The sequence below is a fragment of the Hemicordylus capensis genome, chromosome 1 (assembly GCF_027244095.1).
Source record: "Hemicordylus capensis ecotype Gifberg chromosome 1, rHemCap1.1.pri, whole genome shotgun sequence".
Classification (NCBI taxonomy): Eukaryota; Metazoa; Chordata; class Lepidosauria; order Squamata; family Cordylidae; genus Hemicordylus; species Hemicordylus capensis.
In genome coordinates, this window is record NC_069657.1 from 202,198,983 (window position 1) to 202,225,999 (window position 27,017).

General features: G+C 39.6%; 1 protein-coding gene and 1 non-coding gene across 51 annotated transcripts in view; both read right to left on the reverse strand.

Moving 5' to 3' along the window:
- The window catches only part of TTN (titin), a 323,095-nt gene that overhangs the window by 94,417 nt on the left and 201,661 nt on the right, over positions 1-27,017 (reverse strand). For 49 of the 50 annotated variants that reach the window (XM_053268886.1, XM_053268842.1, XM_053268718.1 and 46 more), the window contains 35 exons: positions 25,863-25,989; positions 25,509-25,772; positions 24,992-25,258; positions 24,573-24,836; positions 24,333-24,472; positions 24,081-24,207; positions 23,677-23,943; positions 23,307-23,573; positions 21,211-21,477; positions 20,977-21,116; positions 18,766-18,892; positions 17,773-17,915; positions 14,489-14,612; positions 14,003-14,269; positions 13,178-13,275; positions 11,181-11,349; positions 10,822-11,088; positions 10,222-10,488; positions 9,832-10,110; positions 9,320-9,728; positions 9,092-9,216; positions 8,701-8,967; positions 7,174-7,443; positions 6,411-6,713; positions 5,985-6,287; positions 5,209-5,396; positions 4,997-5,111; positions 3,616-3,900; positions 3,142-3,293; positions 2,842-2,989; positions 2,133-2,310; positions 1,905-2,026; positions 1,461-1,748; positions 1,076-1,372; positions 499-685 (listed from right to left, as the gene is read on the reverse strand). In XM_053268886.1, the coding sequence (XP_053124861.1) occupies positions 499-685; positions 1,076-1,372; positions 1,461-1,748; positions 1,905-2,026; positions 2,133-2,310; positions 2,842-2,989; positions 3,142-3,293; positions 3,616-3,900; positions 4,997-5,111; positions 5,209-5,396; positions 5,985-6,287; positions 6,411-6,713; positions 7,174-7,443; positions 8,701-8,967; positions 9,092-9,216; positions 9,320-9,728; positions 9,832-10,110; positions 10,222-10,488; positions 10,822-11,088; positions 11,181-11,349; positions 13,178-13,275; positions 14,003-14,269; positions 14,489-14,612; positions 17,773-17,915; positions 18,766-18,892; positions 20,977-21,116; positions 21,211-21,477; positions 23,307-23,573; positions 23,677-23,943; positions 24,081-24,207; positions 24,333-24,472; positions 24,573-24,836; positions 24,992-25,258; positions 25,509-25,772; positions 25,863-25,989 (7,508 nt within the window). The remainder of the gene's footprint in view (positions 1-498; positions 686-1,075; positions 1,373-1,460; positions 1,749-1,904; positions 2,027-2,132; positions 2,311-2,841; positions 2,990-3,141; positions 3,294-3,615; positions 3,901-4,996; positions 5,112-5,208; positions 5,397-5,984; positions 6,288-6,410; positions 6,714-7,173; positions 7,444-8,700; positions 8,968-9,091; positions 9,217-9,319; positions 9,729-9,831; positions 10,111-10,221; positions 10,489-10,821; positions 11,089-11,180; positions 11,350-13,177; positions 13,276-14,002; positions 14,270-14,488; positions 14,613-17,772; positions 17,916-18,765; positions 18,893-20,976; positions 21,117-21,210; positions 21,478-23,306; positions 23,574-23,676; positions 23,944-24,080; positions 24,208-24,332; positions 24,473-24,572; positions 24,837-24,991; positions 25,259-25,508; positions 25,773-25,862; positions 25,990-27,017) is intronic. The other variant, XM_053268896.1, reaches the window with a different exon arrangement.
- TRNAV-UAC (transfer RNA valine (anticodon UAC)) lies at positions 6,887-6,955 on the reverse strand. The gene has a single exon. It is a non-coding gene; the product is annotated as a tRNA-Val (tRNA).

Genomic DNA, 27,017 nt, shown 5'->3' on the forward strand with positions numbered 1-27,017 from the left:
GAGAATCTTTGTGTCTGTGGCTGATGCATACATAGTTTTTGCATGCTTATGGACTTCTTATCACTTCAGTGCTGTCAAGCCCACTACTCCAGTTAAGTGTATAATCTATATCTCGACACCATTAGTTAGTAAGCATTATATATAGGTATTGCCTAAAATCTAAACAACGAATACTTTTAAAATCTGTTAAAACTAGCATGTGTTGATCCTATGAGCTGCTGCATTGACTGTGCTGGAGATCACCTAAGCAGTGGCAGCCTTGTCTCTTTCAAAGGTTCCTATGCAGCACTGGTAGGTTGCCATGGACAGGGTTTGGGAAAGGAAGTTCCCAGTGGCTAATGTGGACCAAACTGATGGGCAACAAGACAACTATTTGGAACAATTATGGGGCACTAGTTATTATTTATTCTGAAGTATGATATTGAAGCAGGAACGATCTATTTATTTGAAAACAGAGTATTTAATTTTTTGTGAACTTAAAGCATACAATTATCTTACTTAAATGTTGTATCTTTAACTGGTATTTTATTGCATCGCATCCATTTATCATGATCTGGGTCAAATCGTTCAACCCAATAACCAGTAATAGGACTGCCACCATCTTCATCTGGTTCAGCCCAAGTTAATGTTACAGAATCTTTAGTGACCTCAATAGGCTGAACTCGCGTTGGAGGACCTGGTGGATCTGAAAAAATAAGCAAAAATGGAAATTAATATTCACATATTTACAATTTTTGTACAAATTTAAAGGAATAACTCGCATGTAGCAATAAAATGCCACTTCTAATGAACAGCTGTTCATGAGGAGATTGCTTGAAATTGTCTCTATATGGCTGCTGCTCTACTTGGCAAATTGTTTCATATGTACTAGGTCATGTGTATCGGCTTCACCCAATGGCTTATCTCCACACTACTAGAGTAGAAACAAAGATACGGTAGGGGCCAATCTGTGTAGTACGGTGATATGAACTGACTCACTATATGGAGCTGTTGCCATACTGAGGTGGTTTCAAGCAACTTGTACATGGCAGTTATTATTGTAGTTTGACCCTTCCTGATAAGTGAATGAACTTACCAAATGAATATTTTGCAATGATAGGAGTGGACTGAGCAGGTTCTCCAACTCCATACATGTTTTCTGCACTGACTCTGAAGATGTACTCCTTAAGAGGTGTCAGGTTTGTAACTTTGAAGTTTGTGTCTTTAATAGTTGATGACAGTTTATGCCATACTTCACTGTCTGTAGCTCTTTGCTCAAGAACATAATTTGTTATTTTGGAGCCACCATCATCTCTGGGAGGATTCCAGGTCAAAAGACAAGATACATTTGTAATATCCGATACATCAAATGCAGCGGGTGGGCCAGGCTTATCTGTGGAAACATAACAGTAGTTTGAAACGCCACCATTCAGATATTTAATTAGATAATATTTGTATGGGGGGGGGAACCCAGACATTACCCAAAACATTGACTTCAACAACTGCTGTTGCCCGACCACTGGAATTTACAGCTTCAATAATATAGGGGCCACTATCACTTCTCTTGCTGTCTGTAATGATGACTGTGGAATGGTTAGGTTTAGATTCGATGGCGATTCTCTTATCAGGTCTCAGGACATATTCAGCCTTTGTCCAGGTAATTCGAGGCTCAGGCTTTCCAGTTACTGTTGCTGGCAGTTCTATTTTAGTGCCGGCTTTCACAGTGATTCCAGCAAGCAGTTTCACATCTAGGAAAATTTCTGGGGCCACTGAATTGAGAGATAATTTAGAGAATTTAGATTATTAAAATAATGTTATAGGCAGCTGCACATGTAATAAATACAGTATATATATGTGTATAGCATATGTACCCTAAACACTATTTTCAAGAATATAAAGAGTCTCAGTATAACTGGAATAATTACCCATTGCGTCCACAGCCTGGATCTCATCTGTTGGCTTGCTTGGCTTACTTGCTCCTTGCCTGTTTAGAGCCTTAACCCGATAAGCATACCATTCCCCTTCCTTAAGTTTGGTTACTTCCAATCTGTAAAGTTATAAAACAATGTTAGTATATAATATAATCCAATGTAATTATTTAATTTGTGACACATGGGCATTTCTTCCTCTTATTTTCAACTACAAACGCTTACTTTGTCTCTACAACTGGATCACCACAGGGCTCCCATTTGTCAGTACCACGCTGACATTTTTCAACCAGATAGCCTTTGATTCGTGAGCCTCCATCATATTTAGGTGGGTCCCATGTGAGGAAAATGGACTTGGATGACGGATCCCTCCATTTCACATTCTCTGGTGGATCAGGCACCGCTGTAAGTGGGGGTAAAAAGAAGAAAATTATATATGACCTTACAACAGCCTTTTTTGTTCCTTTACTGCCTTCATATCTATCTATCCAACTCTCGTTTTTCAGCAAAGAAGTTGGTTTACATAGCCAAAGGAATGAAAAGATAGTTCTGTGCCCTGAAGAGGCATGGAACACACACACACACACACACACACACACACACACACGGGAAACACCAGCAACAGTGACTGGAGGGATGATATGCTGGGATGCATAGGGATAGGTGGTCTTCTCCAGCTAAATATACAAAGGGGCTTCTTTCCAAGGGTCCTTTTTATGCTTCAAGTCACATAGGAAAAGCCATGGATGTGGCTCCCTCCCATGCCAGTGTTGCCCTCACTTCAAGGAGGGCGGATGCTGCATCAGGACTTCTCCTACATGGCCTGGAGCTTCTTATATTAACTTTACAGTATAGAAAGAAGCCACATCACAGTGACATACATTAATATCCAGACATACAGAATCCGTAATAACTGAACATGAAGAAAACTCACTTGCAGGTGCTGACATGTTAACAGGTTCATCAATGTAAGCAGGTTCCCCTGGTCCACATTTGTTGCAGGCTAAAACCCTGAACAAGTATTCTTTTCCTTGGGTGAGATCTGGTACAGTGTAGTCTTGGTCAAGGATATTGTCAATAACCTGAAAACATGAGAGGCTCCAGTAATTACCAATTTGTCTCGTATCTCCAGAATGTTTCACTTGATCTCTAATACATAATAAATACATACTGCAATACATAATGAAACAAACAGAAAGCACAGATGTATTGTATTTTAAAAACCAGAACATACTTTGGTCCATGTTTTGCGGCTCACTTCACGTTTTTCAATAAGATAGCCAGTCAATGGGCTTCCTCCATCATTTTCAGGTGGCTCCCATGTTAGTTGTACCGTGTTTCTAGACATTTCTGGAACTTTTAGTTCTCTTGGTGCACTTGGACGAGCTAAAATTGATATATCATAATTAATAGTTCATAATATAGTCCTTTGTATTTATGTGGTAAGACTGTGGCTACACTTATGCAGTGGATACACTCAGTCACGTTTCTTTGTTTTTCTATTTCAAAAACAAACTTACGTCATTTAAAAAAGATGATCTGCCTTAATATTATGGACTTTCATATGCAGAAGATAAAGTTGTTTAGTATTTAGACTGAAATGTGGCTTGTGGATACTTTCAGATTTTTAAAAACTTGGTCATTTCCAATACATATAATTTAGTATTACTATATAATAAAATTCATAGAGATACATTTGATTGCTTACCGATGACATTGACATTGATTTCTCCTGATACAGATGACACAGGATTTTCTAATTTCAAGGTATAAATGCCCTTATCTGGTCGTTCACTTGGAGTAATAACAAGTTCAGCAAAGGCTGCAGTGGTCTCAATTTTCACTCGGTCGCCTTTTTCTAAAACTTTGTCACCCACAGACCATGTGGCAGTTGGTACTGGATAGCCAGTGATAGGAACACGTATTTTGAGGGGCTCTGGAACAAAAACTTCCAGCCCATCCTTAAATGCACTTAAGTCCATTGTAGGTCCAACTGAAAAACAAGAACAAATTGTGCCAATGGCATAGTTTCAAACTTAAATTTTTGAACATATGAAGCCTTCTTAACCTGAGGCAGGCCAGCAGTCTATCTGGTCCCATCTACACTAACTGGCAGGAGTTTTCCAGGGTTTTAGACAGATTGTTAGGCAACCTTTCAAAAATATAATTTGATGAAATTAGCAATCTAGAAATTATAATCTCAAAGCATTGGATTTTTAATTGTGGCTTGTACAATTGCATAGTAGATTGAAGTGATAGCCCCCTTGGTTAGCAGTGCTGTCTGAATGCAAATCTTAAATGTACAGCAGAACTAGTTGTTTTTTTAAAAATGTTGCCATGTCCAGCATTTAGATTTCTGTTCATCATAAAGCTTATTGCAGGGTTCCTCAAACTTGGGTCCCCAGATATTGTTGTACTACAACTCTCCTCATCCCCAAAGGCTGTTGTGGTTGGAGTCAGGATGATGGAAATTGTAGTCAAGTAATTTTTATGTAAATGTATTTAAATATTGGAGAATGACTGTCAGTAAACACTAGTTCAGTGGGGTTCTTTTCCTATTGCTTTTGGTTAAAGTTCAACAATATATCCATAGGCATGAAAGGGGGTGGGGTATTGCCTTTTATGGAAATGTATTTAAATACTGGAGAATGGCTGTCAGTAAACATTGGTTCAGCTCAGTGGGGTTTTAGTAGTGTTCCATGGCGTTGGTTTTTTCCTCATTCATGAATGTAATCTTTGTCCTGACATGCAAAAGAGAGATTGTATGTACAGAATGTACAATGTCATGGCTGATGCTCTGGAGGAGGGGTGGGTGGGCAGCCTTGGCACTTTGGCTGTTGCCATATAACCTGACCCACCCCCACTTTTGTGATTCCTGCCTCCCCTCACCCCGCAAGAGTTTTTGGGTGGCTATGGGCCTGGCTGTCACTGATGAGAGTGGGAGTTGGTACTGGACAAACCTGACTGATGAGGGCAATATTATAGCATAGTTTTGAACATCAAGCATTAATACTCTGAGATACTATGAAAACATACAACCTTTTCTTTCAAGTAGTTGGATCATGTCCACAGAATAGAATTCTACTTACCATGAGAATCATCAGCAGTTAGCGGTCCAATAGCATCAGCTGGATCAGATATACCAGCAGCATTTTCTGCAGATACTCTATAATAGTACCTGGCCAGTGGTTTCAAGCCAGTTACCTACAAAGACAGGAGCAATTATTGCAATTAATAGTCATCCTCTTTTTAAAAAATCAAATATTTAGTAGGCATTCCATTTCAGAAAGAAACATCTTACCTTATAAGTAAGATCAGGTGCAAGCCTTGTATTGCACCGGATCCAGTTATCTGTTCCTTCTTCACACCTCTCAATAATGTAGCCCAATACTGGGCTGCCTCCATCTTTCACAGGAGGCTCCCATGTAAGTTTCACAGATGACTTCGTTTGGTCTGAATGATCAAGGTTAATAGGAGGACTTGGTCTCTCTGGAAAACACAGTAATTTGAATGGTTTAAATATTGCCCATTTCAGGAAGCAATACTTGCCAGAATCCAAAGAACTAAGCCTTCTATCCTGCAAGCCCAAGGTGGCTTCAGGCATGAATTCATCAAACAGCAGCCTCCCATGCCCATAGCAGGCTACATTTTATAATGAGAGGAGTGTCAAAAGCACTTTCTGTAATGGCATGGGACCGGCTGTCTGAAGAAACATTTCATTGGGGTAAATGTAAACCCTTATGTAAGGCAACTTGCAGGATCCTGGCCATTATCTTTGAATAGGTAGGTTATAGTATTACACTTATTGTTTCCTTCTTACTGAACATTCATGCTGGCCCCCATTTAAGCTCACAGTTCTTATGTGACCCTTCTGTTACTCTCACTTTCTGACATTGACAATAATTTATTAAACAGATCTATGACATTTTATGACTTAAAGTCGTAAGTACCAAAAATTTGTCTCACACATTCCAACCTTCCTGATTCACCCCTAATTTTTGTGTTCACATTTTATGAATGAACATCATTATCACTGGAGGAATTGCAAAGCTGTCCCATTATCACTTCCATACTAACCAATTGGATCCATAATCCTCACTGCATGTGTAGAAGCACTAGGTCTGCCAACTCCAACCTGGTTTTGAGCTCTAACTCTGAAGAAATATTCTTTGTTTTCCACCACATCAGTTAATGTTGCAGCTAATTCATCTACTCCTGTTGTCATGGCTGGCTCCCACTTGATTGAAGCTCTATCACGTAGTTCAATAACATAACCGGTAATTGGAGAGCCTCCATCATAATCTGGTGGTTCCCAAGTAAGAGAAGCACCAGATCTGTTCACATCAGCAACTTGTACATTGAGAGGAGGACCTGGAACATCTACAGTATTGGAAGAGGAAACAAATGTATGTTGTTCCCACTCAGAAGAGTTTCCCCAAACCAAATATTTGGTTTGTTTCCCCAAACCAAATTCCCCCAAACCAATATGAACTATTTTCTTACCAAATCTGCTCTTTGCTTCAACAGGCTTGTCTGTTTCAACTGGCTCGCCAGTGCCCACTCTGTTTTTCGCACTCACACGGAAGAGATATTCAACTCCGCCTCTTTGAAGACCGGTAACTGTGTATTCACAACTGTCGGCACGATCAGTTGCCAAAATCCAGGTCTTGCGCTTGACATCACGTCTCTCAACAACATACCCAGTGATCTTAGCACCACCATCACTTTCTGGTTCCTCCCAGGCAAGGCTAACTTCACCATCAAAAGTTTCAGTGACTTCCAAGTTCCTAACTGGGCCCGGGACATCTGAGATTAAAGAGAAACATAGTTTACTTAAAAGGTCTTCAAATTTATTTTGAGTCCAACAGTTGGAAACATAGGAAGCTGCCTTATTTAGCTCAGATAAGATCTAGCTCAGTACTATCTACTCTGGTTGGCAGCGGCTTTCCAAGCCAGTTTCAGGCTTTCTCAGTCCTACCCGGAGATGTCAGGAATTGAACCTGGGACCTTCTGCATGTAAGGCAGATGCTCTCCCACTGAGCTACAGCCCATTAGTTGATTTCTTTAACATAAGCCATTACAACATTTAACATAAGCCAATACAACACATTGAGTTGAATGGATACTGTTCACTTCTGCTTACATTAATGTACTACCTTATTATTATGCTGGTACTTTTCCTCCCCACATGACTGCCCAGATACCTTGATAGCTGGCTTAACTTCTGTGATCATGGGAAAAAACCCTAAGGTAGTGAAGAACTTACCAATAACCTGAACACTGATGTGTGCTTCAGCTTTGCCATGCTTATTTTTAAGTATAATCTTGTAGCTTCCTCTATGTGATGTCTTTGCTTCATAAATTCTGAAGGTAGTACAATCAACTGTCGTATCAACTGTCTGGGTGGGCAAGGCTTCATCTTCTTTAAACCACTCAGCTTCTGCTCGTGGGTAGGCATCATATGGAACAGTCATGGTCAATGGCTGTCCAACATCTACCACAAGGTTCTGATCAGCAGCCTTGATTCTTGGAGCAGCTAGTGAAAATAATGATAAAAGTGCATTTTCAAAACATGTTACATATTGTGCATTCAACACAGACTAATACAGAAAGGCACAATGAATTGGATGTGATTTTAAACAAATGTTCAATAAATTGGGGTGATAAGTGAACCAAAATTATATCACAGTTGTGTTACACACACACACACACACACACACACACACACACACACACACACACCCTGTCTTGCAGCACTGAGAACAATGAGGGCTTTACTGCTGCCTTCAGTGGACGTATAAATTATCATTATATGTCCACTGAATATTACACAAACCATTCTTACAACCATAAAAATAAAGCTGATTCTGACTTTCCAAAGTCACAGAACTCACAATACAGAGCTCTATAATAAAAGCTACAGGTGTTGCTTGTAGGATATTGATGAGAAAGAGTAAGATTCATGTATTATTATATTCAAGATGCTTGATAACATCTCTATATAGAATAAGTAGGCAATAGATATGGAAAAGAAGAATGCTATGTGATTAGGGTTGGCAATTACAGTTAGAAAAAAGTGAAATTCATAGCAAATTACAGGGTTTCGCTCAAGGAGAAACATCTGAGAATTTTCAAGGGAAGTCAAACTAGTTTCCAAAAATTCTCAGCAGGTTTCAGAATAGTCTTTGGGTTGGCAGCAACACTTCACACACAAAAAAAGACAGTTGAAGCGAATGTTAAGATTTTCCCCAAGGTGAAACATCTGAGAATTTTCAAGAGCAGCTAAATGAACATCTGTAAGACGGGTGAAATTACTTGGGGTGGGGTGTGGGATGTCGAGGGTTTACATCCATAGCTATGACCTGCTTGTCCAAAACAGGATGTTCCTTTACTCCTGTTTACAAAAGTATAAATAAAGGGTATTCCATATGACAGTAATCACCATAATAAATGTTACATGTTTTTTGTGAAACAATGTTTTCATCACCACAAGGAACTGTAACAATATCTGAAATGAACATCCTGAACAAACTGGAAACTTTACATTACTGCAGTCAAGGGCACAGCAAAGTTGGAATAGACAAAAAATGAAGATAGTACCCTGTCCGCCCGCCCCCTCCCCTCACACACACATTCTTCCCTGTGAAGGGGACAGCCAAAAGGAGGCTGTCACCCAGCTGGTGGGCCCCCCTCCCTCAGGGGCCCAGTGATATTTGTCCCCCTTTGTTCAATTATAGCTCTGCCTCTACACATTCTTTTCCCTTATTTTAAAAAATCGACTACAAAGGCTTACCTGCCAACTCTAGTTTAGCTCGAGCTTCTTTATCTTTGGCAATAAACCTATATTCTCCTTGGTCACGAGGCTTTATCTCACAGACTTGCAGCCTGTGGACCTTTCCTTCACTCATCATTTGGTGTTTATCTCCCTGGACTATAATCATGTTATTTCTCAACCATTTGACTTCCACCTTATCTTTATTCAGCTCAGCATAGAAGATGACATCAGAGCCAGGAGCTTCATAAATATCTTGCGGTGGGCGGATGATCTCCACAGGAATTTCTGAGAGAAATGTGAATATATTGATAGTATGTTTAATTGTTCTTTACTAACACATTTTTTAAAAAAACGAAAAAAGTAACAGTGTGAAAGTAACGGTGCGAAAAAGTAACAGAAGCAAGCATACCTTCAACAAAAAGCCTTGCTCTAGATCTCCTGTCATCCACTCCGCAGGAATATTCACATTCATCCTCTGGTCTGCATTCTTTTATAATTAATCTGTGCAAATTTCCATCCTTTTCGAACTGATACCTTTATATTAGGTGGAAAAGAGGATTATATATCAAATTTAGAGACAAGAGTCAATGCAGCAATATTAGTATAACAGTGTACAGTTTTTTAAAAATGCACTTACTTTTTGCCCTCTTTTATTTCTCGGCCATTTCTGTACCACTTCACATTTGCTTTCTCTTTGGAAAGCTGGCAAGTAAAGACAGCGTCATCAAATTCAGTGACAGTTTGGTCCTGCAAGTGTTCAATGAAATCTGTAGGTGCCTCTGTGATAATAAGCTCTGCAACAGACTTGTCTTGGCCAGCAGTGACTGTATATTCCCCTTCATCTCTAAACCCACAATCTTTAATGATAAGTGAATGCTTGTACTTGTCCACTTTGTACAAGATGCGGCGGTCAAATGTGACTTCTTCACCGTTCTTTGTCCATTGGAGGGTAACGTTAAGCCTATTAACTTTACACCAGAATGTGACAGACTTCTTCTCCATGGTTTCAATGTCATCAAGAGGTTCAATGATTCTGAGATCTTCCTCTGTTAAGACAAGATTTTTGGGAGATGTGGTGAATTGCTATCCTCCCCCAAATTTGAATGAAACACAAATGAAAGCCTGTGCCAGACCATACAAAGTACTTACCAAGTACAGTTAAAGTAGCAGAGGTCTTGACATGTTCTCCTCTCTGGTTTGCCAGTGCTACAGTGTAAGTTGCTTGGTCATTCAAATGGGCATCTCTGATTCTTAGAGTATAAACCAAATCCTTGTGGACCATGATGTATTTTGCACTATCAAATATTGGTTCCTCATCTTTGTACCACTTTGCTTTGGCACCTTCTGTATTAACTTCACAGTTAAAGACGAGCTCTTGTCCCTCTTTAACTTCTTGGTCCTTTAGTGGAATAACAATCCTGAGCTTCTCTGTAATTTGAACACAGATATTATTTATATAGATTTTCATAGGTTATGTACTCTAAATTAGGGGAGGGGGAAATGCCCACAAATGTACTGAGAGACTCTCCCAAAGCTTACCAATCACTTTCAAGCGTGCTGTTGCTTTGGCTGCACCAACCATGACAGCATAACTTCCTTCATCATCCAGGACAGATTCTTTAATTACCAGGATTCTCTTTTTGCCATCAGAAATTATGTCATATCGATCACCAGCTTCAAGAACAGTATCACCTCTCAGCCACTGTACTTCAAAGGCATCTTTGGATACTGAGCAGACAAATTCTGCTTTCTCTCCTTCAAGTACTTCAAGGTTCTGAGGTCTGCTTATAAATTCTGCTGCAAGTTCTGAAAAATACATTGTGCATGTTGTTTTTTTTGTTTTCTGTTCATGTCCATTGCTCTATCTGACTATAAACACAAAGCAATTTCACTCAGCAAAGGACGTCCCAGGTTGACTCCACAGGAGGATTGCCTTGCTGCAGATTTCATGTCACATGTATTCAGAAAAGAAATGGGCCAAAAATCCAAAGTGAAAACTTCACAACCAACTCTGATACATGTATGCCATCTGGACACACTTGCTGCATTTTTATAAAACCTAGCCCTGGGCAGTCTCTTGTGGGAGTCAATCAGATGTAGATTTTGGACTTGTGAAATATACCAAAGTAATTTTCTTACCATGAACTTTGAGACTGCCAGTTGTACGAGTATTTGGAAGCCGGCAGCTGTAAGAATCTGCATCATCAAGACGAGCATTATGAATGACCAAAATTCTCTTTCGGCCATCAGAAATGTGTTCATATCTACCACCATCAGGCAACTCCTCATTGCCTTTGAACCAAGTTACTTCGGCATCAGGCTTGGAAACTTCACAAATCAATTTGACAGTATCTGTTTCATTGACTTCAAGCTTGGGAAGATTCTTGGTAAAGACAGCTTCCTCCTCTGTAAAAAGAACCATAATTGTATTTTATTTCAACCGTGATCAAGCCATTGCTTTTTACATAAAGCAAACACAAAACTAGATTTAGTTTTACCTATCACGGTGAGCATGCCAGAGGTTCTGGCTGCTTTTGCTTCACATGCATATTCTGCTTCATCATCAAGTAGACATTTGTTGATAACAAGTATCCTCTGAGCACCTTTAGCAATGATGTCAAATTTCTTGCCTTTTCTGATTTCAACGCCATCCCTAAACCACCGTGCCTGTGTTTAAGACATTGATATAGTAATTTTTTTTAAAGTTATTAAAATATCCACTGATGCAATAATTGCTAGATTAAAGCTCATATGTACAGGTTATATTAAAGTTATATTAAAGTTGTACGACATTTGTTAGAAGAACCCCCTTTTCAGCCCAGACGATATGCTTGTGGGCAGTTCTGCACCATTCAGAACAGCGTGCAGTTTCTCCTTGCCGTTCCCAGGGATGGAAGTTGTCCACCACTTGCTAATCCGACCACCTACCCCACTGGAAGCCCAGAGTGAGAGAGTGCATTTTGTAGATCAAAATCATAAATCAAAATTCCACAATAAGCAAAGCTGAGTTCACTGTGAGTACAATCAATCATCAATGCATTTTGCTTCATACACTTTATTGAAAGTTTTTTTTCATTTAAACTCAGCAGCCATCTGAATCTATATAGGGCCAACACGTTTGTATAAGCAGACTACTGCAGGTGTATCCCTGCTTACTGAGAAACTGCTCTAACAAAAGAGTGTGGTGTGAGGAGTTCCTTCCCTGATTCAGCAGCTGAAGTTGCATACATGGCACCCTGTTAGAAAATTGGCAAGAATGCCAATCAGTTATTCGAGAAGAGGAGATATTTTAATTCCCATCACTTTATCCTGAACAGCTGATTGGCAATAATAGAGAAGAGCTGGTCTTGTTGTAGCAAGCATGACTTGTCCCCTTAGCTAAGCAGGGTCTGCCCTGGTTGCATATGAATGGGAAACTAGAAGTGTGAGCACTGTAAGATATGCCCCTCAGGGGATGGAGCCGCTCTGGGAAGAGCAGAAGGTTTCAAGTTCCCTCCCTGGTTTCTCCAAGACAGGGCTGAGAGAGATTCCTGCCTGCAACCTTGGAGAAGCTGCTGCCAGTCTGTGAAGACAATACTGAGCTAGAGAGAACAATGGTCTGACTCAGTATATGGCAGCTTCCTATGTTCCTAATATTACCATCTTTCTAACAGAGGAGATCCACACCGAAATAAAATATATAGACAGGATACACAAATATGCATATTTATTTTTTGTGTTTTATTTTAACTGAAAATGATGGCTTGAACAAGATATGGATTTTTGTGATTTATTCACTAGAATCATGGAAGGGAAGGAACCACTTTTGGGATACTGCTGGACAATAAATGTTTACAGACAGAGCTGAAAATCAGAGGGTGGGATAAGGGGATGTATTAATGAAGCTGCATTCTACCTTGGTAACCTTTTCTTTTGAACTATTAATGACAGCTTTCCCCTTTAAAGTATTTTGTACAACTATACAACCTAGAACCTTACCCTTTCAGAAAAGGAGGAGGGATCAAGCAGGCATAATACATAGGAAGGGTATTCACAAGGGCAGCCTAACCCATGCTAGGGTAGCCCTGCCTTGGTTAAGCTGCTTGTATGCAGCGCCAGGATCGAAGCCAATCCTGGCGCTGCTGCCTCACCCAGCCCTACTTTCAACCCTGGCCTTTACCCTGGGTTAAGGGTGCAAGTGCCCTTGCAAAGGCGCAAGTGTGCCCTTAACATTGGCCCCAAGGTTGTGTATATGTTTGGGCTGTATGCAGCCTGAGCATACACAGGTCAGATGCCTAGGGAGCCCAGCTCCCTGGGGCATCTCCCAATGTACTGCGTTCATCCCACGGTGCATTGTGGGATTCCCAGAGGCTGGGAGAATGAGTCCTGGCCTGGCTGTGATCCCCCCCACACTCATCCTCCTCACCCAAAGACAGTAATGTGCATGACCTCATTGTGTGACTCTATACAAAATCTACCAAAAAGTTCAAATATTAGAAACATGAACATCACACACCTTAACAGTTGGCCGGGAAATTTCACATTCGAAACGAGCAACTTCCTTTTCCTTAACTTGAACATCAGTAAGGGGCTTTGTAAACTCAACATGAGGTGCTATATGAAAAAAATAAAATTATATATATATATATTTCAAGTTGGAAGAAAATTATAGTTGCATTAAAATAAATGCTTATAACTAAAGCCAATACTATTACATTAGTCTTTATTTCATTATGTGTAGTCATAATTCATTGAACCAAATAAAACAAGAACCAACCAAACTCAAGCACATACAACTTGGTACAAAACTCAAATCAATCAATAAAAAGATCCCTATTACAGTCAATTGCCAAAGTCCCCTTACTATTTAGACACAGACTAGTGAAAAGACTACCCTAACTGAGCAAAGAGACACCTTTTAAAGTGGTGATTCTCTTATATTTAGCAGAGGGAGAGCTACTTGCCCTATCATACCCCAGCACAGCATCTTTCCAATGGCTGTTGTTGGTGTATGCCTTATATTTCTTTTTTAGATTATAAACCCTTTGGGGATAGGGGACTATCGTATTTATGTATTATTTATTTTTCTATGTATACCGCTGTGAGAACTTTCATTGAAGAGCGGTATATAAATATTCATAGTAGAAACATAGTAGAAAAGAAATAGATTGAAAATGGTTCCCATTTGGGGGATGGAACAAAGAGACCCACCCACTTACCCAGAAGTGTATTCACTTTGTATATCATCACCTACCTTCATGACATTAGTAAAATGCCCACCCTTTGGGAATCATACAAGCAATCATCTAGTTCCTTTTAACAAAATAATGAATAAACGTACGTTCAACATTCAGGAAACAAGAGGTCTTGAAATCTTTAGCATCACAGGTGTATGTCCTAGCATCATCCAGTGTGCAGCCATGAATGATAAGTTTTCTGACTCTGCCTTCAGCAATGATATCATACTTCTTTGTTTTGTGAATTTCCTGGCCATTCCTGAACCATTTCACTGGTGCATTTTCTCTGGATACTTCACACTCCAACACTGCAGTAGCTTCCTCCTCTACAGTTTGGTCCTCAAGAGGCTTAGTGAACTCAACAGGTGGTTCTGAGGGAGGAAAAATACATGCATGTGTGAAGGTTTCATTTTGTTTGATAAGCTAGCTGTCAATCTGATCATCCTTTGAAGACTGAAATATGGTCAGAATTCTGTTCAGTACTTTAGATGCAGCAAGTACTGGAAGAAACATTTGTACATCTTGTCTGGTCCAAATGAGTAGCCTGCACTACACTGTAAAAGGAACAAACTGTTATCTAGCAAGCTCACCTTTTACAAAAAGATTTGCTTGAGTTTTGAAATCCTTTGCAGTCAATGTGACTTCTCCAGCATCTGTTAACTTCACATCTCTAAGAACAATTGTGTGAACTCTTCCTTCAGCACGAGGTACAACCTAAAAACATTAAGCAGAATATATTTGGTAATTAACTATACTGTAACCTTATCATAAATATGTGCACTAGCATATTTGGGTCAATATACTTTAGGACTATTTTATTTATTTATTCATTTAGTGCTATCTGTGTAGATAATGCTGTACAAAGATTGAGAGGATGGATCCCTGCCATAAGGGGTTTATAATCTAGGAACCAAAACAGGAGCAACAAATAGAGAAAGCAGAGGGAAATGAAGGGGCGGTGAGCGGTGAGGGAGCACAGGAAGTATATGCAAATCTTTCAGTTTCTCAGACTTGAGCTTGGTTAGAGTAAATCAAGGTAAAATTAAGGTGTTGTGGAAAAAGCTTAAGAATATAAGATCAGCCCTGCTGGATCAGGCCCAAGGTCCAGCATCCTGTTTCACACAGTGGTCCACCAGTTGCTTCTGGGGAGCCCACAGGCAAGAGGTGAGGACATGCCCTCTCTCCTGTTGTTGCTCCCCTGCAACTCGTATTTAGAGGCATCTTGCCTGTAAGGCTGAAGGTGGTGGGTTTGGAGGAAGTAAGAGAGGAGACACTGTGCAGGTGTCCAAGGAGGCAGCTGGAGAAATGAAGTTCTTGGGCAGGAGAGTGATAGGAGCCCAAGAGGTAGGTGAGATCCAAGAGGTAGGCAGGGACAACAGACAGCTTACAACATAAGGACAAGGAGCTTATACTGGACCCAGAAGCAGACAGGAAGCTGCTGAAAGGATTTAAGGAGAGAGATTCTATGCACACCCCCATACATGTTCATTCAGAAAGGTTCTGTGCATACGTTTCTGTGCATGTATGCAGCATCCCTGATTTCCTGTCCCAACTGGAGCTCCTCATGCTGTACCAGCAGCTACTCCTCAGGGTAACCTGATCATGGCTCATGGGTAACCAGGGTACTGAGATTCAGAAAAGGGTGGGAGCTAAAGGGTTACTCTAAAGCCCTGATACACTAGAAAGAGGTCCCTATGAAGCCCTTTTGGTCTTAACTATAATATCCCCAAATTAGCAACATAAAGGGCTGGATCCCATCTGGAATTTCTGCAAATGGACGTTCTATTTGTGCAAGCCTGGCAGGAGGAGCAATTTTCATCAATACCCCTTCCCTCTGCAGCCCACTGTGCCCTCCAAAAATCCCCTGAGGGTAAAGGGACTCTCAATAGCAAATTTTGACTGTTCTCCTCTTTTGCAACTAGAACTTCTTTCATTTGTGGAAGTACTTGTTGGGATCCAACCCAACACAATATTATATTATATTCTGCTGGCATAACTGATCTCACCTTGAGAATTTATTTATTTATTGTAAATATAGATGGCAATTCTCCCATGGGTACAATAAAAATATGGTAAAAATTTCAAGATTATCTAATGTAATTCTAAACCTTAAATTTTATAAAAGTCTGCTTAAAATATCACTGAACTATATTAATACTGAATTAAAAATTGTGTATAGTCGTTCAGAATTGTTTTTGTGTCATTCATTGATTCACATTTATGAGACTGCTGTTATTTACCATGGCTGACATCCTGACTAAATTTACTCCAGGAGATCTCATTGAAATTAAAATGACAAGTTAGGTATGCATCTGTTGCATCACCTGTTGCATCATTGTGGGGATATTTGTGCAAAAGCCTGCTTCTGTGTTCATAGCACCCTTACCTGGACTGGGACAAAAGTGCTCTAATCTTTACTCCTTGTATTACTAGAAACCCATGACAATTGATTTACTTAGGTAAATTGGAATGAAAATTGAAAACTTTTCAAAATGATAATATAGAAAGAAAGTAATCCTGATTACTTTAATAATCAATAAATACTTTTATATCATTAAAAAGCTTTCCACAGAAACAGTAAATATTAATATATCTATTTGATTAATTGTATTGTAGACTCCCATATTAATCTAATATATGAGAATAAATGTTATATTAGTTTAATAAAATAAATATACTGTAGTCTCTCTTTGTCTGGCTTGAACATGACAAATGCATTTCTGCTTCATGCTTTTAATGTCCACACTTTGAATAAAAACAATGAAGAACCAAAGTTATGTAGCCTTCTTATGTTTTACGACCTAAACTAAACAATGATAACCCTTTGAAGAGTCTAAAATACTATGACAAATTCTAAACATTCACTAATGAGGCCTTTAGTTTTATATTTTCCTTTGTCGATTTTTAATTATAAGCATAATTCTATTATTAATAGACTTATGACCTAATAGACTCAAATGACTTAAAGTGAGGATCTGACAAAACAGTATCAAAATAATATTTGATTTAATGCAATTTATGCATGCTATTACTTGTAATATGTGGCTTGATGCTAAGGCAGTTTAAATAGTCAATCATCTGCATTCCAGGCTGTTAACATCTCAGTTTTAACAGCACACTTGATGAAGAGTTAAAAATAGCAAGTGAGAAATGCTCAGCGAGCAATTCTGTTCAGAAAGTTATCTGGAAGCCTACTCAAATGCCTGAAATGGAATTTCAATCTCCTTAATCCCCATATATGCAGAACTGGATCACACTTATACATTCAAAGAGGAGAAAGAATCAGGAAATACAAATTTATTTATTATTATAAATTGTTAAATTTATATACCGCCTTTCATTAAAAACAATCCCAAGGCGGTTGAATGATCATTGTTGTATTCTATAGTTATCCTTTGTGTTTTGTTGTTTGGACGTTTGTCCCAGTGGGGATCCTGTAGAGAGCGTGGCGGGTGGAGTCAAAGAAGGAAAGGAGAAGAAGGAGAAAAAATGGAATTGCTTCTGACTAAAGCCTTAGTTAAACCAGCATAATATTTCTTTGTATTTACAAGGGAAGCAGTTATAAAACAAGCATATACTTCATGCAAAAGACCCCAATATTCTACTTCCCTCTATGTCAGTAGCTGCATAGATTTCTAGGATACAAATATCAACCTTTTGGTCTGTCAGCTTGAGACATTTTACTTTCCTTTGTGAATAATCAACTTCTTATTGACAAAGAATTACTTTTCAAATGACTCCAAAATCACCCCTTAGCCTAGTATTTTTCTATGCTTGCTGGTTTGAATGAAAAGTAAAAAAGGAAAGGAAGGGAAGGGGAGAAGAGCAAGAGGGAAGGAATCAGAGATAGATGAAGAAACAATGTTTTATGTACCTGATCACTGGGTTCCAATTTCTGTCCTTTCAAGAACCATTCCACTACGATTCCCTCATAAGAGAGCTCACAGTCAAAGGTTGCTGTTTCACCAGCTGTCACAGTTACATCCTTGAGAGGCCGCAGTAGGCCAATTACACGTGCTTGATGAGAAAGAGAAATCATCTTCAGATTAGTCACTTCGACCCCTTACTAGCTTCCATAGTGTCTTCCCCAGAGAGAAAGAGGGCGTATGATTGTACTGTGGCTATTTAAATTCCCTAGCGGGGCCCTTGGGTTCCCAGGGGGAGGGCTGGTCACTGGAGATTCCCTTTTCACACAGCCTGTTCCTTTTAAATGAAAAGATCAGCAGGAAAGTTAAAGTGCATCTGTTTCTTTTCCAAGCCCTGCATGCCTCTTGCTAGATAAGGCATGCGCCTTCCAAAATAGCAAGGCCTACGATTGGACACAGAGACAAGTGGTCACCAACTGTGTAGAGTGTTCCTGTCCATCAGGCTACTCTCACTTTCCACAAATGTCAGCATGGGGTTATCTCTCGGATCTTAACCTGAAATGCCAACACAGCAAAGCATCCATTTGTAATCGCTGAAATTTCATAACAACTGATTATGCAAGGCCACCTGCCAATCACCTTGGAATTTGATATCTTTTTCTAAGAACATAATCTAATTAACCAATGAAACACCTTTATATACTACAGTCTTTTATATCAGGATGCAACAAACCAAAGTGAATTTAAAATACTAGACTGAATTAATAAATACAAATGTGTTTATATAACAGGTATAAATGGCAAAGGTGGGCCAATATGCCAAAAAACCCACAAAATCCCACCCTACCTCTGCCCCAATCATCTGATTGGCTGTCCTCTTCACTCACTGTCTCATGGTCCCTAGGGCTGTGTGATGTATTATTATAACAACTTCTTTATCTTTAGCCAAGTTATTAATGTGGTTACATGTGGTCATGTAGGTACACTAGTAAGACACTTACGTTTCACTCGAAGGTGAGCACTTGATTTGGCATTGGCTGCTTGGAAGTCTACACCACCAGCTTGGTCCAAGTGTACATTATATAGTATAAGGTAGTGTTTTTTGCCTTCCTCCTTAATCTCACAGTCCTTCAGAAACAAAACAAATGCCAAACAAGTTATAGGGCTTGTCTTCCATCAATGATTATCATGGGAAAGGGCCTATTCCCATTTTTCAGACTGTCTCACAGACTGTCACTTGTTTTCTTTGGCTGCATTCATTTTCCCACCCTGGGGGGATCCAAAATGGTGGGAGCAATTCATTTTTCTCTTTTTGGGGGGGGGAACAAAGGATTGTCCTAGCTGCAGCTGTTTTGCAACCATGTTTTGCCACCTAATGGTGCAGTGGGAAATGACTTGCAAAGCAAGCATGAGGTTGCCAGTTCGAATCCCCGCTGCTATGTTTCCCAGACTATGGGAAACACCTATATCGGGCAGCAGCGATATAGGAAGATGCTGAAAGGCATCATCTCATACTGCACGAGAGATGGCAATGGTAAACCCCTCCTGTAATCTACCAAAAGATAACCACAGGGCTCTGTGGTCTCCAGGAGTCAACACTGACTCGACGGCACACTTTACTTTTTCTTCCGCAGAAAATATGACATATATTTGGTTCCACTGAATTTTAGTCAAATCACATGTTGGCAAGACCAATGAGTTGCTTATCAATATGTATATTATCATCATTGTTGATGTTTATGTGCTAAAATGCAGATATACTACCTCAGCTGTTTTTTATGGATAGACTCTTTTGAACTAATTCATTGCAATTATTAACTCCCAAAGGCATTATTTATTTTTACATTTGCAACTGAGATATTTTATCCAAGATTAATTATATTCACCCACAATTGCTTTTCAGTTTCAACTCCTTCTCAAAAACAGATTTCAGCTAGATATACTTTAATCAAAACTGCTATTTTCCTCTGTATTGTATATATTTATATAAATACATAAAACACTGACAATAAGCAAAATATACAAGCAGGTTCTACATTTTACTCCTAATTCTGCATTGGTTATTTAAATAAATATTAACCATTAAAATGGCTTCAGTCTGCAATAATGAATTTATCTCTGTACTCAAAATCTTTTTGAAACATGTTTACATACTTTTGGATTGTAATTCATCATTAAGTGTTATCCAATATATGAATGCTAAAAGACCAATTATTTATCAGGCTGTATCAATCCACTGCTGAATGTAAGGCAACTCTCTTGATTTCCAATTCTCTTCTCTGCATTCTCTCTCTCTCTCCATTTATATTTGTTGAAATCAGGCAATCTCATTTTTGTTCCTTTCACATATCCTAATACTGTTGGCATACAGCTAAGGAAGCATCAGTACAGCGAATGCACAACACTCACCAAGAGAGAGTTATTTTTGTTGATAGCCCCTTTGCTCTGAAGCCAACTGTAAACCCTGAAAATATGTCTCTGAGGATTGTGTGATGCTCAGTGACAAGTTTTTGGCAGGCACAGGGGGTTCAGAACAAAGGCAATCAACAAAATTGCCCTTCACTGGAGAGTGTGCTGTGCATATACTGCACTGGTGCTTTCTTAGCCTGGACATAGGTCACCACCACTGGTGGGTCCATATCTATATCTATATCTATATCTATATCTATATCTATATATATACACACACACCTTTAGGCAGGACCACCACGTATGCAGTACTGTACATCTTTTTTCTGCTCCATAATGAGCAACTTCTGATCTTAATTCATATTTTAAAATAATTTCTAAGAAAATGATGTTGTATGATATTTTCATTCCCACCCTCCAGATATAATTATATAATCTCAGAGATTCTGTGTGGTATAATTAACGTTTAAAAGCTGAATTGTGAAAATCTTTAATTTAGATTGTCAAAGAAAAGAAATAATTGGGTCCTATAAAAGGACAGGGGCTTGGATCCAAAGATTCTGCTGCACTAAGGGAACAGCAGCTTCCCCTCCAAAACAGCCTCCAACTCTGGAGTGCACTCCAGCCCTTTGAAGCCAGCTTTTTGGTGGCATACAAATGAGAAAATGGATGGCTTCCCCACTGCCCACCCCACACAACAGATGTGATTTCTAGCTGCACCAAAGCCAGTGTTCAAGTATTAGTTCATTTCTTAAACTACTCTTTCTGACAAGAGCTAAGTAAGAGTCATGTTTATTGCTTACAGGTGATTGAATCAAGTTCTCCCCTTTCAGTTTCCAGTTGGCATGAACATCTTCCTCGGAGATTTCTGTATCAAAGCGGGCAGTCTCTGTCTCAAATACTTCCACACTATACAGAGGACGCACAATCTTAATATCACGGTCTGAAAAAAAAAAGTATCACTCAATGCCATTAGCTTTCAGTAGAGACAGGGGAGCTTGTGTTTCACAACAGAAGGATTAAGAAGATTAATTTACCTTCAATGTTGAGCTTGGCAGAAGTCTGGTCAGTGCCACAATCACAGGTATATTGACCAATGTCTTTCTTCAAAGCTCTCTTGAGGATAAGTATTCTCTTTTTGCCATCTGTCTTGATAACAACATTCTTGGATGGAGTAATTTCTTGTCCATCTTTAAACCATTTCACTGGAGCATTTGCTTTGCTAATTTCACATTGTAAAATGACTTCATCTTTCTCCACAGCAGTGTAATCTTGAAGCTTCCCAGTAAAATAAGGATCCCCCTCTGCAAGTCAAAGTGTACAGTAGTCTTAGCATAACTCACATGTTCAAAAATTGTAACAACTTACCCAAGAATCCCGAAAGGTGTTTTCTCCTTTCTAGTAGGATTTTTTTTGTCTCCCGATATGACAAAAAGTTTTCTAAATGCAGAATTAACAACTTCTGCAGAATGAATTCTGAAAAAGATGTTGATTTTGCTTTTAAAAAATCTTCTCAACAGAGATCTGAAAGAGACATGTTTCTAGCGTGTTCCACACACTATTCAGTTATTTAAAGAGATGTATACTGAACTTTCCATTTATAAAAGATCCGCAAGGTGGTTTACAACACACTGACACACATCAAACAATAAACAGCCATAAAATGGGTATCATTTGGAATAAGACTGAAAGAAGAGTAAAATAGCAGCACAAAAGAAAATACAGCAGAGCCATATAGAGACATAAAGGTCACTGTCAATTAAGGGTTCAGTAAATTGGTCAGTTATTGCCTGATGTCTAAATGACAGTAACAAGCAGGGGAACCTGGAAAAATGGCCTCAGCGAATGATCTAAACTAATGGGCAGGCTCACATGGGAAAAGACCATCCTTTAGGTACCCTAGGCCCAACCCCAAGCTATGGAGGGCTTTATAAATAAGGACTTGCACTTTAAATTGTGTCTGGAAATATACTAGCAGCCAATGTTAAGCTGACATACTTCTACTGAAATGACTAAAGGTCCTTTGAATTACATGGACAGTGATTAGTTCATCCCAGATGAAGTCCACAGGTAACCCAGGCCCAGCTTAAGTCCATGGGGCAAAACAAAGTTAAATTCAAGTATATTATGCTAGAGTACACACAACCTTTTTATACAACATATAAGGAGAGGATAGCTGGTCTTGTGGTAGCAAGAATGACTTAGCTAAGCAGGTTCTGCCCTGGTTGCATATGAATGGGAGACTAGAAGTGTGAGCACTCTAAGATATTCCCCTTAGGGGATGGGGCCACTCTAGGGAGATCAAAAGGTTCCAAGTTCCCTCCCTGGCTTCTCCAAGATAGGGCTGAGAGAGATTCCTGCCTGCAACTTTGGAGAAGCCGCTGTCAGTCTGTGTAGACAATACTGAGCTAGATGGCCCTATGGTCTGACTCAGTATATGGCAGCTTCATATGTTCCTAAAATAGGTAACTTCAAACAGTTAGACTGAAAAGCTAATTCACACATTAATCTATGAGGTTTATAAGTGATTTTCACCCTGTATAAAAATATGGCAACCAAAACACACAAAAGGCTAAATGAGCAGTTATGCCACACAGTGAGTTAGTAAGAACATATACATTTTTAATTTTATTGAGGGATTTTTTGGAGAAATTATACCACTATTCAGGTAAAACTTCATAGTGGTGTACAAACTGAAAACAACATCTACCATAAAACAATAAAGCAAAAAAACCTGGACAAATAAACAGTAAAACAACCAGTAATTGATCAGATTGTCTAAAAACAACAAATAGGACAGACTCCAACTAGCAGAAGTCAATTCTCAAAAGGTTTCTGAAAGAAGAAAGTATTTAATTGCCTTTTAAAAGAAAGCAGGCAGGAGATAATAAAACCTCCTTTGAAAAAGAGTTCCAAAGCACAAGGGCTGCCATCAAGAAGGCCCTGCTCCTTGTGGAGGCTAATCCAGCACCTCTATAAAATGGAATCTGAGGCAGGGCCTTCTTGGAAGATTTTAAGTGCTGTGGGAAGGGGACTCAGATGGATAGAGTTTGTTAGCATATTGGTGTGGTTAGACTTCTGGAAGAGACTGTATATAAGATCCATCATAAATTCAAACTCAGGTCACACGTACCAAGAACAGTAAGTTTAGCTTCGCATGATTTGCCCATAGCTTCCACTTTGATCTGAGATGTGTCATCAATATTAAGATCTTTAAATGTGAGCGTATGGAATTTGCCATCATCCTTCATGGAAACAACTTTGGTGGTATGCAGCCGCTGGTCATTCTTATACCAGATAACAGGGATATTGTCATGGGAGAGCTCAACAGTGAATTCAGCAGTCTCACGCTCCTTTGCTGTTACATCCTTGAGAGGGGTAATGAATTGAAGGCGAATTCCTAAACCATAAAAGCATCTCATTAAAGTTAAATGGTAATGAATAAAAGGATAGAAATATGAAAACCAAAAATATCGTCAGCAGAACTAGCGGTACAAACAAACCTTCGATGATCAACTTTGCACTTGTTCGTTTATCTTCAGCCTCAAACATATATTTGGCTTCATCCTCAAAAGCCACAGTCTTAATGACAAGAGCATGCCTTGTGCCCTCTGGTACGATTTCAAATTTTTCATCTCCTGTGATTTCTTGGGTTCCTTTCAACCAACGGAAAGTCTTAGGTTCCCTAGATACCTCACATTCAAACTTGGCTTCATCCTTTTCAAAGACCTTAACATCACTGAGTGGAGTTATAAAGATGAGAGGCAATTCTGAAATCAAATCAGGCAATGAGGAGTATTAGAGATTCATTGCTTTCACTTATTCCAGCTATCAATAATTTGCTGGTGGACAATATTGAAACTTTTGGAAAATGGGCTAAGTAGATTTGATGCCTTCTGAAGCCTACCTTTCACTTTCAGATTAGCAGCGCTTTTAGCATTAGCAGCCTGGAAAGATACCTCTCCTGTCATATCCAATTTGCAGTTGTAAAGGATCAGGACATGTTTCTTGCCATCTTCAATCATTTCACAGTCCTGATTTTTGTTAGGGGGGAAAACAATTTTATCCTAATTAGTCACCCAATTCTCCATAACTTCCTAAGAAAGTTAAATCTTTAAAACATAAACTGGGTTCCCCCCACTGTTTGAAAGAGACTTACAGGTGAAGCCGTTAAAGTTTCTCCCTTTAACTTCCAAATTGCATGAACATCAGGCTCAGAGATTTCAACCTCAAATCGTGCTGTTTCACCCACAAATACTTCCACTCCATACAAAGGACGCTCTACTTTTATTATTCGAGCTGAAAAGAAATATATATGTATATATCTTAGATTTCCTGCCTAGAGCCATGTGTGTAAAAGTTTTCCAGGAGGTCCTATTGGAGAAGGACATTAACTTACCCTCAATCTTAACTTCACTATTTGTCTTATCAGTTCCACAGTTGCATTCATAATTTCCCTTATCAGCATCTGACACCTTTTTAATTTTTAATATGCGGCGTTTGCCCTCGGTTTTTATGGAGATTCTCTTGGAAGCTACAAGTTCCTCTCCATCTTTATACCATTTCACTGGCACGTCTTTGCTAAGTTCACACTCCAGAATAACATCATCTTTCTCAACAGCAGTATAGTCTTGCAGTTTCACAGTGAAATAAGGATCAGCCTCTATAAGATATGAGTTGATTGGGAAGTAGTTAATTTTTTTGAAGAGGTTAGTAATTACAGTGAATTAAAACATACAGACACAAAGATCCAAATACAGAAAGATAAATACACAAAGCTTCAAAAAAGTAACAATATGTGTCACGACAATATATTACCTAAAACTTTCAGGTGGGCCTGACTATGCAGTGTTTTAACTTGAGCCTTGATCTCAGAGATGTCGTCAAGTGTTGCTTCTCTTATTTCTAATTTGTGGACCTTGCCTTCTGCAGTAATGTGAACAGTTCTGCTTGTGTGAAGTTTCTTTTCATTTTTGTACCAGGTCACTGGCATATCTTCATGAGAAAGTTCAAACTCAAAGTGAGCTGTTTCGCCTTCCTTTACCGTCTGATCTTTAAGTGGGGAGATGAATTTCAGTCTGATACCTGAAATATAGCAAATGATAATGAATCATGGCCGATGGTAGTTGCGGATTACTGATTTTTCTTGTATCCTTTACACCAGGGCTGCTCAACTTCATCCCTCCTGAAGATGTTGGTCTACAATTCCCACAATCCCTGGCTATTGGCCATTGTGGCTGGGGCTTATAGGAGGAGTTGTCCAAAAACAGTGGCAGGGGAAACAAAGTTGAGCAGGCCTGCTTTACACTGTAATCTTTCACAATAACAAACTTGCCTTCCACAAAAAGCCTTGCTGTGGTCTTCTTCCCTTCAACTTCAGCAGTATACTCTCCTTCATCATCAAACTGAGAATCATTGATGACTAAAATGTGTTTCTTTCCATCAGCAATAATGTCAAATTTCTCTCCAATTTTGATGATGTCAGTGCCTTTAGACCATATTACATTGGCTTCTCTGGTGAGCACACATTCAAACCTTGCCTGCCGCTTTTCTGGTACAGTCACGTCTTTCAAAGGCACAGCGAAGTCAAGCTCGATTTCTGCACATAAAGAGAATACATTGTTTTTCCAGCATATAATGGGAGTAATATCTGAGCTAATATGGTACAGCCTTTAGTAAAACATCTTACCTTTCACTGTCAGGATAGCTGCAGTTTGAGCATTCAGTGCCTGGTAAAGAACTTCTCCAGCCTGTTCTAATTTGACTTTGTGTAAAGTTAAGAAGCGTTTTCCTCCTTCAGCTTTGATTTCACAGGTCTGGGGGGAAAAAGAATTGTTTTTGTGGTAAGGAAACTGGCTCTCTAAGCATAGTCCATTGTATCTATCTACATATTTATTTCTCCAAGGCATACCCGTTGCTAATCCTATGCACAGCAGCTCTTGTGAGAGTCCGCGAACAGTTGCCGATTAGCGATGGGGAGAAAATAGGGATGCTGGCCACCAGTGGCCAGCCAGCCACTGGGAGCAGCAGGCAGTGGTGGGCCGCCCACCAGAAGCAGGCGGCAGCGGGTCAGCTCGGTCGCCGGGAGCAGCAGGTGGCAGTGGGCTGGCCGCCAGGAATTGGCAGGTGGGTGGGCGGGTCGACAGGAGGAGGTGGCGGGTCGGCTTTCTGGCCGGCCCGCCAGCCAGAAACTGTGGGCAGGGTGTGTGTGAAGAAGCAGGCTGGGCGAGGGGTGGGGGGGTGGAGAAGTGGGCCGGCAAAAGCGCAGATGTTCTGCGCCCGGCCCAGCTAGTTCAATCTATTGTTGTTTAATCTTCATAATAGAAAGAGCCCCTGGTGGCGCAGTGGTAAAACTGCCGCCCTGTAACCAGAAGGTTACAAGTTCTATCCTGACCAGGGGCTCAAGGTTGACTCAGCCTTTCATCCTTCCGAGGTAGGTAAAATGAGTACCCAGAATGTTGGGGGGCAATATGCTAAATCATTGTAAACCGCTTAGAGAGCTTCCAGCTATAGAGCGGTATATAAATGTAAGTGCTATTGCTATTGCTATAATGTCCTGTGATAGCAAAGTTCACTTTAGGATTAAGGTAGTCTGGGGGACCTTCATGGGCTCAGTATCCATAACTAACCATGTGGCCACAAACATCTTCTTAGACTAAAAGTAAAAAATGCTTACAACATAATAGCATTAAAGTATGCTGCAATCGTTTGGTTTATGTTGTGTGACATAAAACCATTCTACTTGTGAGTTTTTCAGCTTCTCAAGAAAAATGTGCCTTTTTGAGAATAAAAAAAAGAACAATAAAGTAACTATAAATAAAGAATAACAATAAAGTAACTATAA